The 20,000-nt window shown below is 38.3% G+C and overlaps 1 protein-coding gene across 1 annotated transcript in view; it reads right to left on the bottom strand.

Annotated features, from left to right (window-relative positions):
- The window catches only part of LOC106869418 (sarcoplasmic calcium-binding proteins II, V, VI, and VII), an 85,576-nt gene that overhangs the window by 17,881 nt on the left and 47,695 nt on the right, over nt 1-20,000 (bottom strand). The window contains exons 2-3 of the mRNA XM_089359001.1: nt 6,193-6,245; nt 339-470 (exon numbers count right to left, since the gene is read on the bottom strand). Of these exons, the coding sequence (XP_089215127.1) occupies nt 339-470; nt 6,193-6,245 (185 nt within the window). The remainder of the gene's footprint in view (nt 1-338; nt 471-6,192; nt 6,246-20,000) is intronic.

The raw sequence follows: 20,000 nt of genomic DNA, 5'->3' as shown, positions 1-20,000 counted from the left end.
ATTATTTACATTTGGCGGATATTTGTCCTCATCTTGTTTGTTGTTAACACAACATTTCGGCTGATGTACCCTCCAGCCTTCATCAGGTGTCTTGTTAGCATACCAGGCAAAACGCTTAGCGGCATATCATCAGTCTTTATGTTCTGAGTTCAAACTCCGCCAAAGTCAACTCTGCCTTTCATCCTTTTGGGGGTCGCTAAATTAAGTACCGGTAAAACACAGGGGTCAATGCAATTGACTTATCTTATCCACCCAAAATTTCAGGCCTTGTGCCTTCAATAGAAAGGAATATTATTGTTGTTGTTCTTGTATCTCTGCAGTGGTTATTTGTTACTTACATGCTTTTGAAGAGAATTTTTCCGGTATATTCTGGAGCCCTTCATTAAACCTGTCCATGTGGCATCAATTCGGCTTTGCATTAACCGACATTTCTCGGAACCATCTTCGACATTTCCCATTTCAACCAATTTCTAGCAAAGAGAAACAAACATTAAAATTAACAACATATAAACAAAAAACAAAACTTAGAGCAACAAAACAAAACACATATATACATGTATGTACGTTTGTGTGTGTGTGAGTGTGTGGTTATCTCCCCTGTCGGTATATGAAACTGTGCTTTCTTGCAGCTTTTAGCTCTTATTTCTAGCAATACAGGTTCTACCCAGCATCCTCAGTCACAATTAGTGACAAATGAATTTTTCCTTTTTGGTTTTATTTTGTTTATATCTGCCTTCATTATTTTATAATCTTCACATTAACATTTCGCTAAATCTGCAATAAATTGATAAGGTAAATATATATCTACTGTCAGTCTGGATTTAGACAAACCATATGGTGATGGAGTAGTCACTACTGACAAGCTTGTAATTTTTCAGGCAAAACTAGTCTAATCTAGTGATCTGGCTTCGCTTATGAAGCAACTATAGGAGGAATTCTCTGATTGAGCCATTCACCCTTGGAAACATGTTCATCATCCTTAAGCAACCCTTATTCGGGGACCTTTTCAGTAGGATGGGCCACTCAACCTGAAGAAAATTTTAACTGAGTCCCACCTTTAAGTCCATGTGCTGTTTATGTTGATGAAATCACCATGCCACACACATATGGTTGTGATGCATGTGCCTGGTCTACCCTTACCAGACGGGTAATCATGATGGGTATACTAGGCTTTGTATATTTGTACCCCAATGTCATTTTGATGGCATGCACTGCTCTTTCACTCATCATCCAGTGTTTTAAATCCGGCTTTTGTCCCCATTAATGGGGGTGGCTAGATCTACCTCAATGCCATAGCAAACGATGTAGGCAGGTGCAGCCCACCCCAACCTTTGAGCTGGCTGTAAAAACATTACATTGTACTATGAATGTGCACCATACATTGTGGATTGTCTGTGCTATGAACTGAACATGAACTTAGCTCTTAGCTTGATTATTCTGAATTGATCAAGGTTTGTCGTTGAAAGTTGGCTGGATTGTAAAAATGCTCTTTTATTCATATCTGGAAGATTTACTTATTAAAATTAGTAAACAGACCTAAATGAATTTAACTTGTTGTACTTTTGAAGATGTTCTTTGGGGTAACGTGAAATATTGAACTTCAGATAGAATAAAGTAAAATGTAGATATGAATAAAAGGTGCGTAGATTATGAATTTTGATTGAAAGAATGGGGCCTAAAACAAAATATTGCAGGGGTCTGCATCTAACCCATGCTGGCATTGAAAAATGGAAACTTTTGTTTTTTAGTCTTTTTCGTGTCTGTTGTTTTTTGTATTGTTTTTCATTTTTTTTCTAGTTTATTTTTTCTTTTTTTTTAGCAGAATATGAAGAAAACATGTCAATTCTGACAGATTCTAAGGATGGAATACATAATGGTAAAATTACTACATTTCAAAACATTATGTATGGTAAGAAGAATTCCACATTTGGCCATCCCACTGACTATTTCAATTAGATATAGATATATACATATATGTATGTATGTATGTATGTATGTATATATAGATGTGTGTATGTGCATGTAAGCAACATGTGTGTGTAGTATATGTTAAGTGCATGTATGGCTTGAGTGTGTATATATGTAAGTATACATGCGTGTCTGGAGTATGTATGTAAAAAAGTGAATGCATGAATGTGTTTGTGTGAGAGAGAGTGCGTGCGTGTGTGTGTGCGTGCGTGCGTGTGTGTGTGTGCATGCGTATGTGCATGATTAACATACTTTGGTACATCTATGAAATTGGAAAAAAAAAAAATCAAAATACTAAAATGATCAAAGATTGATCAGCCTTTGATTATATCTTTGACTGCATATGTCAGATAACTGAAGATTCAATACACACACGCACACGCGCGCACACACACACACACACACACACACACATTCCATATCGTTCTTCAAGCAAACATGAAACACTTATTAGACTCACATACACACACATTGCAATATTCTACACACATCCTCATACTTTAAAATACACCACCCAACCATACATACACACTAACATAGTCTACAGTTGGTATTCCCAAACATTAAAATGCACTACGCACACACACGCACACACACACACGTACACTCACAAGCACACACACACATTGAGATATTCTACACACATGCACATTCTATTACATTAGAATATATCATACACAAACATACACATACACATTCGTGCCTTAAAAAGTATTACACATATATACACATTCTCATATATTACAATATATTCCACACACACACACACACACATTTGCATACGTACATACATATACACACACATACATGCATACATATACACATACATACACACACATACATACACACACATACATACACTATACATACATACATACATACATTAGAAATACATGCATATATATACTCATACACACACAAACAAATAGGTGCAGGCTAGGCTGTGTGGTAAGAAGTTTACTTCCCAAGCGCATGGTTCAAGGTTCAGTCCCACTATGTGGCATCTTAGCAGTTTGGCAAAGGAGACTGATAGAATAAGTACCAGACTTAAAAAAAAAAGTAGTCACTGGCGTTGATTCGTTCGACTAAAGTTCTTCAAAGTGGTGCCCCAGCATGGCCACAGTCTAACGAAAGAACTTTGCATACCTTCTCTCATACTGATCTGTGTATGTTAATGAGTGAGTATACATGTATACTTAAGTGCCGGTGTCGCCTGACTGGCACCCGTGCTGGTGGCACATAAGAAGCACCATTCGAGCATGGTCGATGTCAGTGCCGCCTGACTGGCTCCCATGCCTTCAGCATTTAAACAGTACCCACTATACTCTTGGAGTGGTTGGCGTTAGGAAGGGCATCCAGCTGTAGAAACTCAGCCAGATCAGATTGGCGCATGGTACAGCCTCCCGGATTGCTAGTCATCAGTCAAACCGTCCAACCCATGCCAGCATGGAAAGCGGATGTTAAACAATGATGATGATGATGATGATGATGGTGTGTGTGTGTGTGTGTGTGTGTGTGTGTGTGTGTGTAATGATATTCTAATGCACGTGTGTTTGCATGATAGTAATTTGTAGTGTGTATAATGACAGTGTGTGTGTTTGTGTGTGTGTGTGTGTGTGTGTGTGTGTGTGTGTGTGTGTGTGAGAATGTAATGTTAGTTTAGTGTGTATGCGCCATTTTATGAATGTATATAATATCAATGGTGATATGTATATGAGCATATGAATGCGTGTGTACAATGAGGGTGTGTTTGTGTATGTATATATAATGTTTGTTTAGTATGTGTGTGTGTGTGTATATATACATATATGCATATACAGATATACATTTACACACACACACACACACATATATACACACACATACACATATATATACACACATACACATATATATATATATATATATATATATACATACACACACACATATATACACGCATTACCATTGCATACACCCATAATTAGATGCATGCTAAACTATTAAATAAATGTGTGTGTGTGTGTGTGTGTGTGTGTGTGTGTGTGTGTGTGTGTGTGTGTGTGTGTGTGTGTACAGTGAAAGAGATATTATTATGATACACTATGCAAGATATGTTTAAAAAAATATATTTACATTAAGGGAACCTTTCAAAATCACAGAAAGAAAACTATAAGCTTTAGCATGATTCAATAACCCCTATTTTTTTCTTTTTTTTTTTTTTTGTTTCTAACATAAAAGAAAAAAGGGTACAAACTGCCCCCAAAAACCACCACCACCACCACCACTTTGTTATTTTCTGATTTTCATTTTACATTTTATTTTTAGAGTTCCCTAATCAATCTGGTGCAGGATTGCATTTTTTTTATTATTTTTAGTTTTTAGAATAGAGACACACACACACACACACACACACACACACACACAGAGGTACGTACACATACATAGTTGCATCCCCTTACACAATACATTTACATACATGCATATACACTTCCACACAAACACACCGAAATATTTACATATGCACAGTTACATCCCCTTATACACACACACACACATATGTGTGTGTGTGTGTATGTATGTAAATACATATGCATACACTTACACACTGAAACAGGCACACATATATTGAGGCATATACACACACAGGCATTTGCATACCATTACGTATACACACACACACACACACACACACATACACACACAGAGTCACACACACAACAGAGTAGCGATTACAGAGGAGGAGGAGGAGAGAGATGAAGGGAAGGTGAGAGAGAGAGAGAAGTGAGAGGTATTTACACATGCACAATTCCACTCTTGTACACACACACACACACACACACACACACACATATATATACACACACACACGCGCGCGCGGATATTCACATAGGCCTCTACACAGGAAAACAGTACACACACACACACACGTACATTCATTTAGGCCTCTATATACACACACATATATGCATATACATACACACATGCATATTCATATAGGTTTCTACACGGGAAAACATACACACGCAGATGCATTCACAACGAACCAATAACGAAAGCTGATTTCCCTGTGTTCGTTTCACCCCCACCCACCCCCAACAGCCCAGTACTACTAACTCTTCGTAGAATAACATTAGAAGCATTATTAACTAGTTTTATATTTCATTCCTTTGCTCTTTATGGCCCTTTTACTGTTCCCTGTTCTCTCTTCTGTTTTATTCAGTGTACCATGTATATATATTTTGGGCTTTCATACTCCCCATAATAGCCTCTGCTTCCAAGAAACACAGGAGGGCAGGATGAGGGGATGGCAACCTCATCTAGGATGCTTCAAATACCACCACCCTAAGAAAGCAGAGAGCATCGATGGAGATTGATGCAGTGAACAGCACGGACTGTTTGAAAGCATGACTGGGTGGTTAAGGAGCTCACTTTGCAAATCTGTGGTTTCAGGTTCGATCCCACTGCATGGCACATTGGGCAAGTGTCATCAACAATAGACCCGGGCCAACCGATGCATTGTGAGTGGGTTTTTGTAGATAGAAACTGTGTGGAAGTCCGTCGTGTGTGTGTGTGTGTGTGTGTGCGTGCAAGCATGTGTGTGTTGTGTGTGTGTGTGCGAGTTGTAATCTCCTTGCTCACTTTGCCTCATGATTTAGATGTAAACGAGTGTCACTTTCGGACGAGTGCTATCCTTTGTTTCACCCCCAAATTCCTTCTGACCCATGCAAGCATGGAAAAGTGGACGTTAAAACGCATGATGATAAATGCATTATTATAACCTGAATTCAAATCCTGCTGAGATTAACAAATCAAGTTGGGAGTGGAATCTGTTGTCAGCTCGTCTGGACTGAAACAAGCAAAGCAAAGCAAAGCAAGCGCACGCGCACGCGCGCACACACACACACACACACACACACACACACGCACACACACACACGCACACACACACGCACACACACACGCACACACACACGCACACACACACGCACACACACACGCACACACACACGCACACACACACACTTCAGAGAGAAATAATTCAAACTTTCTGGGGTCTAAAAAAAAAAGTATAGAATCGAATGTGTGATGGTTTTATACCAGTGTTAAGAAATCAATATTATTAGATTGTGATTGGTATTGATTTTAGTTAATGTTGATTAGTTACAGTTAAAATTAAAATTAAAACTAAAAAAAAAAAAAATAGAAAAACTATAACCCCCAAAAAAATAACAAAGGACCTACTTTTTTAAGTTTGGTGAAATCTTGTCTTGAAAGGTTCTTGTCATGTTGGATATCTGAATGGAAGAAAAATGAAATAAATTTTAAATTGGAAATTAAGTTTTTTGTGTGTGTGTGTTTTTTTTTTTTCTCCATTTTCTGATTACTTTTCCAAATTAAGACGAAAGAAAAAAAAGGTAACATTTATAATTATATCATTATAATAATGAAAACCGAAGCTGGTACAAATCCCGGATTTATAAACATCGTATCAGGGGTAAACTGTGTCGCCTTCTAAAAACCGATCGAAGCATAAATAAAGTGCGCCGCCAACATTATCGTATGGTGATTGTGAAAGTGAAAAGGCGGTGGAACGGCAGTTTGGGACATGTCTAAAGAAGTTCACAGATTCAATTTAAGTAAAAAAAATTTCGTTTGTGAGAAAGAGAGGAGGGGGGGAGATAAAAGAAAAGAAAGGAAGAAAGAAAACGTGAATGAATGCAAACAATTGTGAACGATGACGATGACGATGACGACGACAAACGGCTGTACTTTTTCAAGGGGAACAACTTTATTACAAAGTGCTCTCCCGTTAACTTCAATTCGGCAATTTATAACTTTTTTTTTTTTTTTTTGTGATGACTACCTCATGAATATATTTATTTCTCAGTAGTAAAACTGTTTTGAATTCGATCCAATATGTTTGCTCAATAAAGCTCTACGTGTACAGGTATTGCCTTGGGGAATAACACTAATGCATTTTTAAAGTACAATTCATTTGTGTGCTATAGCGAAAGTAAATACGCACTTCTGACAATCAGACCAACACACTTCAATCATAGTTATTGATGTCTAGGTTTTGTACAAAGCTTCATATATTTGAAATGAGGGTGAAGTAAAAACGGGGTCGACGCAAATACTTGTTGGACGCTTCATTTCATCGACCACAGTTGGATGGAAAAAGCTGGCATCTGTGGAATCGAACCTCAGAAGGGAAAAGCACTTAACCCAAGTCCCGGAGTACTTAAATTTCTGAATATTACTTTTAAATTTTTACAAATGATTGAAAATACGTTAAAATGAAGAAAAAAATCATTATTAAAATTCCTTTACTTCAAGTAGAAATGGAAATACTCGGTGTCCTTGGACATTGAGACAATGTGATATAGCTTATTTAATATTCCCATTTAGTGTCCTATTTATAGGACAGTGGGACTTAATGGGTTAAGTAAATTGCCTTAAGATATTTCGTTCAACGCTTTGCTACCTTTTACTACAAGACGCTGCTGCTGTTGTTTAACCACAGGTCAACACTGACTGAGTAGACCTGATCAAAGATGTTCTAGCTTTTGCTATCACATTTTGTATTTTCCAGCATTATGTGTTTAATACCACATGACTGAATGGTTTAGTTCACTTTGCTATCACGCGGTCCTGGGTTCGATCTTACTGCATTCTACTTTGAGCTTAATGTCTTATTTCCTATAGTTTCGTGTCATCCCGGGTTCTGTGAAGGGAAATGGATAGGTGAAAACTAAGAAGAGGCTCACTGGATGGACTATACCTGTAATTCAGCCAACCTTAACACACGGGGACCCTCGATTCGGTCTACTCAACCATTAATATGAAAATTTAATAAGTGCATAGTTCACTTGATCAAACAGCTGAATGGTCATCGTCGAAGTCGACAGAGATCCATCTACAGTATCAAATGTATTTTTCTCTATTATCCAACGAGGCCTTCCTTTTTCGAAGATGCTAAGACATAACGAGGGTATTTTGCTAGCTATTTCTAGCTGATCGAGCGACTCTATAGCGATTCCCTTGTTAGTTCGATATAATCATATGATCGATATGGTGAAAGGATTTAACTTGAAATCGTGAACCCTTATTGACTTCGATGATGACCATTCAACTGTTTGATCAAGTGAACTATGCACTTATTAAATTTTCATATTAATGGTTGAGTAGACCGAATCGAGGGTCTCCGTGTGTTAAGGTTGGCTGAATTACAGGTATAGCCCATCTAGTGAGCCTCTTCCCAGTTTTCACCTATCCATTTCCCCTCACAGATCCCGGGACGACACGAAACTATAGGAAATAAGACATTAGCTCAAAGTAGAATGCAGTAAGATCGGACCCAGTTGGATCAGATTTGATATGGCGGTAAACAGTAACTAGACATTAAGCCCCTACATTTAAGTAGGCAAGAAGACCCTATATTTAAGTTGGCAAAGCTACCTTGCTATATTTTCCATTGTGTCCTTTAGTAATTCAAGGTTGTGCGTTCACAGATTTTTTTTCCTTTCTGGTTTGAACCCGTAAACGTTGCTGGTATGTATGTCAACTTAAATATCGGGTCTTTCTGCTTACTTAAACGTAGAGCCTTAATGTTTAGTTACTGTTGCTTAGCTCCAAATCGATCCTGATCCAACTGACCAATGGTAAGGGCCCACTACCTGGACGTATGTAGAACATCACCTGGTGTGTTCTTATTTAGGACTTTAGGAAGTGAGTTGATGGAGATTTGATCTCTGTCTCAAGCCGAGTGATCACGCAGAAGGCCGCGATGTGCCCAATAAAAATAAAGGGCTCTTTATGCTTTATCGGAACTCGGGATTTTTATGCATATACCAAATAAGGGATCTTTATATTTAATTAGAACAGTAGTTTTTATGATTAGTCAAGGGGTTTTTTTTTGTCTCAAGTTAAATCCTTTTACCATATCGATATGGTAAAAGAGTCGCACGATCAGCTAGAAATAGTCAGCAAAATACCCTCGTTGTACGTTGCCTCGTTGTACGTGTGTGTGTGAGTGTATAAGAGACGGTAAGTACAATGAACAATAAAAAGACAACACAGGAAGGACAAAGCTTTAATGAAAAAACGAAACGTCTTAACGTTTCGGACGTCAGGACTTCACCAAAAGAAAGAGAAAAACATAACAGGAGCGAGAAGAGGGATAGTCAGAGAGAAGAAAACAGCAAACAGGCGAAGAGTTAGAAACCAAGAGGTAATGCGGTTCTACGATGGTTAAAAAAGGGGAAAGGTAAGGCGTGTTGTGCAAGTGTAGGAATACATCGTAGTCTGGAAGCGAGCATTTGGGGGAAATGATGTGCGGAGTTATGTGTGTAGGAGAGTGGAAGTACGTAAGTATGGTGACGTTGATTAGTGGGGTGTGGGGTATTGTATCCGGGTGAAAGTTGTGTGTGAAGAAAGCGTGGTTGTGATGAAGTAGGACCAAACGTGAGTGTGAAGAGGAGTTGAGTATGTGTGTGTGCGTGGGCAGGGCAAATACATACATACATACATGTATATATATTTGTAATATAATATGTGACAATTATTCGGTTGCTATAATAATTGTCATTATATTACAGATAAATTCCTCTACTTACATAATATCGAGGTCTCATTCATTCTTTTTTTATATGTACATATATATATATATATATATATATATATATATATATATATATGTATTACGATTAATACATGTATATATATATATTACGATTAATACATGTATATATATATATATATATATATATATATATATATATATATTACGATTAATACATGTATATATATATATATATATATTACGATTAATACATGTATATATATATATATATATATATATATATATATATATTACGATTAATACATGTATATATATATATATATATATATATTACGATTAATACATGTATATATATATATATATATATATATATATATATATATATATATTACGATTAATACATGTATATATATATATATATATATATATATATATATATTACGATTAATACATGTGTATATATATATATATATATATATATATATATATTACGATTAATACATGTATATATATATATATATATATATATATATATATATATATATTACGATTAATACATGTATATATATATATATATATATATATATATATATTACGATTAATACATGTATATATATATATATATATATGTATATATATATATGTATATATATATATATACATATATATATAATTCAAATTTAGAAGAAAAAACCAAAGGTCGAAGACAGGTTTAGGAACAACATGCAGGTGTATTAGTTTAACGCCAGGGAAAAATGGAAAAGTCATTTACGTTTTCAGCCAACGCTCTTCGACAGAAAGGAATAGGAGGTAAAAATGGAGAGAAAATAAATGGAGAGAGAAAAACTGTGTAGAGTTCAGCGGTCCAACATGGCGAGAGATGTTGCTAGAAAGGTGTTTATTCGGCCACATAAATATTTTCTACTATAGGCACAAAGCCCGAAATTGGGGGGGGGGGGGGGGGGCAGTCGATTAGGTCGACCCCAGTATGCAACTGGCACTTAATTTATCGACCCCGAAAGGATAAAAGGTAAAGTCGACCTCGGCGGAATTTGAACTCAGAACGTAAGGACAGACGAAATATCGCTAAGCATTTCGCCCGGCGTGTTAACGATTCTGTCAAAGCATCAACATAATTATTCTCACAGAGAATAACGTAATTTTTGTTTTTCATACATTCAATGACATTAATTGAATCGTGTTGCCATTGTGTACAAGTGATGTATTGCCAGTTAATAAAGACTTAAAATATCGTTTGTTGAATAACTTCACTATTTCCGGTACTTAAATGCAATGCGACAAGCTTTCTTGAGAAATTTTTTCCCCCATCAGAATTGTAAGTTATTCTTCTTCCCTGTGACTTTCTTCCTGTTCATTTCCTTTTCTACCTTGCTAGGTGGGTGGAGTGAGAATTTAGCTTCTTTTCTAAGGCAGTCACTGAATTCTTTCTTGTTGCAGGGACGGAAATGTGAGGTTGTGATACTCATACTTTTCTCAAAAACCTGAACAACGGAAGTGAAGTAAAATGTAATTACTTCAACCAGAAATCGAAACCGTGCTGTCGCTTCCACTTGAGAATTTGCGTCTCGTTGTTAAATTGACGCTGTTGTTGTTCTTGCTGTTAAATAACTCCAGGTGAAGAATAATCAAGCAGATCCACGATTAAATATATTCCAGCCGTGACTATCCTGTCCTTCCCAAAACAGTGAACTCAGGGTCACAATATTCAAAGTGTATTTCTTTTCTGAAACACTACAGAGATTTTAGGGAGATGACTTATTTTTAGCAAGTTGGACGACCACGAAGAGGCTCCTTCGCTGGCTTACCATCTTGTAGAAGTTTCAGAAAACCTTACATTGAAACATGACCACAAATGTGAGGAAGGTGGATATACATACCATAATGGCCCCTAATATTTTCATTATATATTTCAAACTACCGCTAGAAGAAATATTAAAATAGTCGATCCGTTGGCTTGATTTTAACTAAGAACAGGAAGTAGAAAAGATTTTTAGAATTGTGAGTAAACGTTTGAAGGCGAAACATTTAGCTGTTACTCATGAAGGTCAATAGAAGAAGCGCGAGACATGGGCGGCCGACGGGATAGAATAGTGGACAACAAGGGTAGAGACGTCAGGGATCTCATAAGTCTTCGGAGTAAGGCTAGTTGAAAATACCGACAATTCGGGCAGTTACCCGGGACGCCATATGCTTTGGGGTGTCCGTTCAGGAGTTGCGGATCTTCGAAATAAAAAGGAGACAAGATGACAAAGATCCTATTCCTGTATTTAATAAATTGCAATAAATATTTAATTCTCGCATTTGTAGGTTTTTGTCACTGGCGAAAATTATAAAAATATCTTTGTATGGTTACTATAACGAAATACTGTGACGCCAGTAACCCGAGACCTTGTCCTGGTAACACGTAAAATTCTGGTAAATAGAACATGAAGGATGGGTGGGGGGGGGAAGAAGAAAGAAAAAGAAAGACGGCAAGAAAGAATGAAGATGGAAAGATAAAGAATGGAGAAAACGAAAGGAAAATATGAATGGAATATGAAAAGAAAGAAAAACTAAAAAATATAAAAGACAACAAAGTTATCCGCGAACACAAAAAAGCCTTACTTTGTAGTTAAATTTTGTTACATAAAACACTATTTCCGACTTGTACTGACTGTTCTGTTCCCACTTAGTTCAGAGTTGGTGTGAAAAGGAAAATAAACTATAAAGAAATAAGACCAAAACTGGTATTGAAAATTACCTCGAAATCCACTGAACAATTTGATTAAATAAGACGGAGTTTACTAAATGAACCCGTTTACATTAGACATGACGACACTTTTCTTTTTCTTTTAAATGAAAATCAACCGACCGAAACTCAACCAATAACAACCACAACACCATCAAAGTGTTACTTCAAACTAACCTGTTATGCATCTCTGCTGATATTTTAAAAGAGTTTTTTTGACGAATGAAATGCGGAGAAATGAGACACTTTCTCTAGGCTGTCAGAACGGATGAAAAAAATACAAGAAATAAATTTATATGTAGCAAAGATGTGTGTGTGTGTGTGTGTGTGTGTGTGTGTGTGTGTGTGTGTGTGTGTGTGTGTGTGTGTGTGTGTGTGTGTGTGTGTGTGTGTGTGTGTGTGTGTGTGTGTGTGTGTGTGTGTGTGTGTGTGTGTGTGTGTGTGTGTGTGTGTGTGTGTGTGTGTGTGCGCCAGCTGGCTATACGACACGATCTGTGTCATTATATTTTCGAACAAGGGAATCTAGCACCCCCACTCAGCTCAAAACAATTCTAGTCAATTACACCGACCTCAGTGTTTCACTGGTACTTAATTTATCGACTCCGAAAGGATGCAAAGGCCACCTCGGCAGAATTGGAACTCAGGACGTAGCGACAGACGCAATGTCGCTAAGCATTTTGCCCGGCGTGCTCAGGATTCTGCCGGCTCGCTGTCTAAACCCATCTTAATATTAGTAAATATAACAATCCTTTCTGCCCCTTTTCCAGACTTCATAGCACTCATTTCAAGCAAAATTACTGTTTCAGTGGGTAAAAACATTGCCAATTGTAGTTTAGATATAAAGGTTATCAGTTCCTAAGACAACACACTGCGACGTGAGTAAGAACTGACAGCGATTTCTACCCGAACGAGGCACCACGTACAAGCTCTTTCTACGCCTCATCACACCGCATGTTGGTTAAACTGTTTGTTTTTATGAATTTCTTACATGCTGTTAAAACAAACCTGTTGTGCCATATGTTTAGTGGAGGCCAGAAAAACAACTGGACTTATATCACAGGGGAGATGAAAGCCTAAGCGATGCAGCATGTGATGTAGTGTGTTGTATCTGTATGAAGTTGTAAACCTAAACACTGGCTCTGTAAAGGGAAGTAATCACGAACTAATAAACCGACTGTGAAACACGTTTCAACAGAGAATGTACTTACTGAACATAAATCTAAATTACCTCCATATGTTATATTGCAACAACAACAAAGAGCACCAACATAGTCTCGAGCTGCTAGAAATATCAACCAAATCTCCCTCAAATAACACAGCATAACACGGGCAACACATATTCTACCCAGTAAAATAACACATTTTGAAATGAAACTAGAAAAACATTGATGAGGACTCGACCAAAACAAAGAAGTTATCTATTTTCGGCCTATTCAATTTCATTAGCCACCCAACCTCTTTTAGCAAGGCCACCTGATAGATAAAAAGGCGGTGGGATGATTTCCGCAATGGACTCAGCTGATAGCACGTAAGAGCAGCTAGCATTGCTCGGGCACTAGACGAGGGCGTGCAAAACTGTTTCCTTGCCCTGCGCACACTTCGGACGGGCCTGACTGACAACATTTCCTTGTTTGCAGGGTTCATTTTAAACCAACTGTACACTCCTATAGTAATGTCAGGTCAGGGATTTCTGGAAATATTACCCATGGGTCCCTGTTTGAAAGTCCTCCGGAATAAATCAGTTGATCTTCATTGAAAACCAGGGTTTCCCCGAGAACGTCGTCACTATTGTCCACCACTAATCCTCTACAGGACACCAACGTGGAACTTTCACCTGCCTCACTGCCCAAGTGGTAGAGAGCTGTGAGGTCTTTGTTGGGCCCTGAACTGCAAATCTGTCAAATGACTAGCTGTGGAAAAACATGTCTGACAAATGCTGGCCACATTTGCTGACCGTCGAAGGAATCGCCGGAGAGGTCATAACCTCAGCGAATGGTAAAGCATCATCAGCCACAGCATGTCCAGTCCTCTATGCAGCAGATGTTAATAGCAAATGGAACGCTTGACCAGTAAAGCGCGCTCCCTCTACAAAAAGCGAAAGAGCTGACGTTCCAGATCAGTCGGACGTGAACTGAGACAAAGCAAGACGTCAGACGATAACAGATGATGAAGATCATGAAGGCGTTCGTCACCACTACCTGACCTTCCAGAGATAGCAATAAATAATGTTTCAAATTTAGGTAAAAATTAGTTATTTGGGTGGAGGGGTTTGTCGATACATGGACCCCAGAACTTAACTGGTACTTTATTTTACTGACCCCGAGAATATGAAAGGTAAAATTGAGCTCAGAACTTAACGCACTGGAAGAGATGCTGTTAGTTTCTAATACGGGTACAAAGCCTGGAAATCGAGGAAAGCAAATAATCGATTTTATCGATCTCAGTACTTAGGTATTTTATTGATTCCGGAAGTAGCCAAAACAAAGTGACCTCGGTGACATATGAACTCAACGCAATCAGAAACCGAACTTACGTCGAACACCTACATTCATTTGTCAACCGATTCTATCGTGAAGATCCCAGTGCTGCAGAAAAATAGAAAAGGACTATATACTGGACAAGTTTGAAAGAAATGAGGACAATTTACTCTCCGACCAAGCTGTCACCAACTTCTGTTCCTAATTTAAGAAGAGAAGAGAGAAGAGTGGGGGAGAGGGGTTGTATTGTCTCCCAGCGAAAAGGTGGATGAGAGTGGCGGGTACGGTCCGAATAAACGGGGAACTACAGCTGGGGACCATAAACTGAGAGGTGGGGAACTTACTGTTGACTGTAAGACTAAACCAGCTCTGCAGGATTCTCTGACTGGCGTCTGGTGGCTATTCTCTAATTGGAACGTTTCCTCATCATTTTGTTTATCCTGTGTCTTCTGTTGTTTTCTTTTCATTTTTTTTTTTTTTTTTTTTTTTGTCAGACCCATTTTCTTCAAATTGTTTTGTGAAATCCCGGCCGTTTTTTGTACTTTTGTCTTGGCGACATTTCCCTCATCTACCACTCCTGTGACAATAATGGAAAGATTATTATTACCATCACCATCATCATACTCTGTGTTTGTGTGTGTGTGTGTGTGTGTGTGTAGTGGTGGGGGAGTACGGCTGACGCATTGCTCAAACTTACGAAAAGTATCCGCAAATTTCTGAACAAATACAAAGAAATAATACATTTCGAGAAGGACGTACTTGAAAAGAATTTCAATTTACCTGAGAAAAAATAGGTTAAATGGATTAAACACTGTGCACACACACACACACACACACACACACACACACACACACTCATTTGTATTTGGAAGCAATGTAGTAGAGGTCAGACACACACACACGCAATATATATTATTTGCTTCTCAACCACATAGTTCCGGGTTCAGTCCAGCTGCGTGGCACCTTGGGAAAGTGACTTCTGCTACAGCCTCATAGTCGACCAAAGCCTTGTGAGTGGATTTGGTAGACGGAAAATGAAAGAAGCCCGTCGTATATATTATGAAATCATATGATATGCAGCTGAATCTGTTTTTAAAAGGCTCGCTTCGAGAGTTGCATTCCCTCGCGTTCGGTACAATTACACACAGGGTTGGCCAAAACTCACCTAACAGTAAATCAAAACCATTTAATTCCATGGTAAGTTCCCATCAACACCTCGGAGTAGTGCTAACGCCTATAAAAAGGCGATATAGCAAAGTAATTAACGCATCGGATAGATTTATTTCACGGTATTAATTTTGCCTCTCTTTCTGCACTTTTAATTCAAATGCCGCCGAGGCCAATCTTGCCTTTTATCTTCTAATGGTCGAAAATTAAAATACTGAAGTCATTTTTCCCTCTCTTTCTCTAACTTTCTTTTCTTTACTTCTTCCCTTTGAAAGAAATCGGCTTTGTTCGGACCTCGAGAGGGATGGGTTTCGCCAGGTTTAAATACCCACCGTATGATACGACGGAAATCCTTCGAATTAAAAATCAAGGACTCAGATCTTACCAACATTGACATCTGTGGGATTGTGACGACTGTGGCACAGTGGCCACACCAATATCACTTGACCACTCCGTGCCTTTTTGGCAGAGTCCACTTGCAAACCTTCCGACCATGTCACAGGTCTAAGCCAGAGCCTTCCCTAAGGATGATGGTGCCCGGTGCTAAATGGATTTCGACACCTTTACAAGTAGGATTATATATTTTTTGTTTTTAATTTCCACAAGGAATTTTTTAAAATGCTAATGAAGAAAATGAAAGTGTTTATTATAATGTACAAGAAAACAGTTCAAACAGAGTATCAAAAGTTCCAAATATTTTCACTAATATGACGAGAGAAGCGAAAGAGAAAGAGAAGCAGACAGACCCAGACAACTGTATCTACAAATCTGGATACATTTACAAACATTGAATGAAGGGAGATGAGAGAAAGTCTGAAAGACAATGAACAAAAGAACAGATGTCGAAAAACACACATTATCTTAAGACAGTTTTTTTTGTTTTTTGTACCCAGACTTTATTTATTTAGTCTGTAAACATGAATCTACAGTTGTCCAATATGAATATCAACTGCATCAGTCTCACCAATCTGCCGAGTAGGTTTACAAACGATCACAGGACTGCTTCCCCTCTCCTCCACCTCTGTCTTTGTCCCGTAAAAATGTGCGTAAGGTCACCAAGTTAACGAGATATTCGACAACCATCGAGGGAGTTGCTTAACCTGTTGGAAACAGCAGGTTCCAACAGCCAAACTTCCTTCATATGATACCTTAAAATATTTAACAAGAAAGGGACACATTGACAACTTAGTCCAAGACCCCACCAAAAGGAGTCGTAAGAGCATCGAATAGAATGGCTTTACAATATTTGCTTCGGCTCTCTGCGCTCCGAGTTCAAATACAGCCGAGATACTGCCAAGGTCGACATAGCTTTTCATCCTTTCGTAATCGACAAATAACAGGGTCGATTCTTCTTTCTTGCCCCTCTTACTCTTCATCATCCTCTCTTTTTCTATCTTTCTCTCTCTCTCTCTATCTCTCTCTCTCTCTCTCTCTCTCTAAATTGATTATAGATGATAACTTAATGTCCCGTGAAAAAAAAAGGAACGGAAGAAAGCATTAAATAATCATTTTTATGTTTTCCCACGTACACAATGCTTCTCAAGGAAATCACCCGGGGGGGGGGGGGGGCATGTCACTGATGAGGCTGCGAAATCGACGAAAGGATTTTGATAAATTTAGCCGACTGATTGATCGTCTGATCAATCAACAAAACAATCGATCAGTTAGTTGGTTAAATGGTTAACCAATTGACTAGTAATAATAAGAGTGAATCAGAACCAATGTGTGTGTCTATTATTGGCATAATGACCCTCCCAAGATACAACAATGCGCACGTTTGAACAGCAAATTACTAGTACACTGCTAACAGTTCAGTCTCACTGTTATACTATAGAAGATATCGTGGTACTCCGTCGGTTACGACGACGAGGGTTCCAGCTGATCCGATCAACGGAACAGCCTGCTCGTGAAATTAACGTTCAAGTCGCTGAGCACACCACAGATACGTGTACCTTTAACGTAGTTCTCAGGGAGATTCAGCATGACAAGGCTGTCCCTTTGAAATACAGGTACAACAGAAACAGGAAGAAAGAGTGAAAGAAAATTGTGGTGAGAGAGTACAGCAGGGTTCGCCACTACCCCCTACCGGAGCCTCGTGGAGCTTTTAAGTGTATTCGCTCAATAAACACTCACAACGCTCGGTCTGGGAATCGAAACCGCGATCCTACGACCGCGAGCCCGCTGCCACAACCATTGGACCATTGCGCTGCCACATAGTAGATATACCAGACAATATATGTTGACTGAGAGCCTAATTACGATACATTCTATGGGACAGACTCTACGTGTGCGCGTGTACGTATGATATCTCCACATTATTTACTAAAAGATATCATTTGAACATAATTTCCTTCGCCAGTCCATTCCATCAAAAGAATACGACCAAAGAACCGTGGTAGCATTGGCGTACTCTTAGCAACATTTGTCAAATATATGGCAAATAGTTAAGATTAGATCAAAGCGAAATCTTATCAAGAAATATTTGGAGATATCTGGGCGTAAACACAGGAAAGGTTCTTATGTGTTTTTGTTGCTTTTTTTTTTTTTTCCTGTTAAGGAAAAATCAGAATAGTTACAAGAATAAAGTCGGTGAGATGATAAGTTGTGACAGCTGTTGTTATACCACCGCTACATAAGTCACTTCACTACAAATATAATGGTAATGTGTGCGTGTGCGTGTGTGTGTGAGAGAGAGAGAAAGAGAGAGAGAGAGAGAGAAAGAGAGGGGGTGGAAATTCCATTTCTATCTGAAGAATCATGTTTTCAAACACACACACATATATATATATATATATATATATATATATATAAGCATGCATACATACACATACACGTACATATAAATACACACACGTACATGGATAGAAATACACGCACACACATAAACGCAAATACACACACACACACACATATATATACATATATATATAAATATATATATATATATATATATATATGTAAATATATGTGTGTGTGTGTGTGTGTGTGTGTGTGTGTGTGTGTGTGTGTGTGTACACATACACACACACACACACACACACACATTGAGAGAGAGAGAAAGAGGGAGAGATTGAGAGTGAGGATTGTTATCATGATCCTCATTATACGGCGGATATAACTGGTGGAGCGACAGATTAAATGCCCTGTGTTATCTAGTTAACGTCCCATTTATGTTTTAGTTCAATTTCCGCTGGAAATTCATTTTACCTTTATAATAGTTCCAGACCCGATAAAGTAGGGACCAGCCTATACAAGCAACACCATCGCTTAGACACGTCGTGTAGTAAAGTTAGATACCATTTACTAATTGTAGTCAAGTGATGGATTAACGGAATCGTTGGAGCATTGACAAAAATACCTTATTTATTCCGGCTCTTTATGTTCTAAGTTCAAATATCTTTCAAGCAAACGTAACCCTTTATTTTTTCGGGAACTATGAAATCAAGTAAGAGTCAAGTAATGAGATCGATTTAATCGACTATGCCCTTACCCCCAAATTGCTGGCCTTGTGCCATCGGGAAAATTGCTTTCTGGTATTCGTTTCGATTTTTTTACGTTCAAATCCCACCGAAGATTTCATTCTTTCAGGGTGAATAAAATAAAGTACCCGTCAAGTTTTGAGCTCAGTTGTATCGACTTATCTCTGCCACTCGAACCTTCTGGTCTCGTGTCTGAATTAGAAACAATTAAGAGGTTTCAAATCCTGTCAAAGCCAACTTTGCCTTTTAGCTCAGCATGGTCGACAAAGTAATATACGAATTAAGTTCTGAGGGCGATAGTATCAGTTAACCATCATCATCATCATCATCATGATCGTTACTGCCTCGAGTCCTATGACTCAGGGCCGGTTACCCGCTTTCATGGCGTGTAGGTGACCAACATCACAACATTACCCCGGTACGAGACGCCAGTCTTTCACACAGTCACTTCATTTACAGATGAGTGAGTTGAGCAATAGGAAATGAAGTTTTTTACGCGGGAACACAACGCATCGCTTGATCCAGGAATCGAAACCACGATCATGAGAGTAACACTCTAACCACTATGCTCCCTCCCCGTCAAAATTGCTGGCTTT

Source organism: Octopus bimaculoides, chromosome 10 (genome assembly GCF_046866305.1).
Source record: "Octopus bimaculoides isolate indiv1 chromosome 10, ASM4686630v1, whole genome shotgun sequence".
In the NCBI taxonomy this organism is placed as follows: domain Eukaryota; kingdom Metazoa; phylum Mollusca; class Cephalopoda; order Octopoda; family Octopodidae; genus Octopus; species Octopus bimaculoides.
Note: the sequence above shows the minus strand (reverse complement) of the source record. Positions and strands in the feature narration are given on the sequence as shown.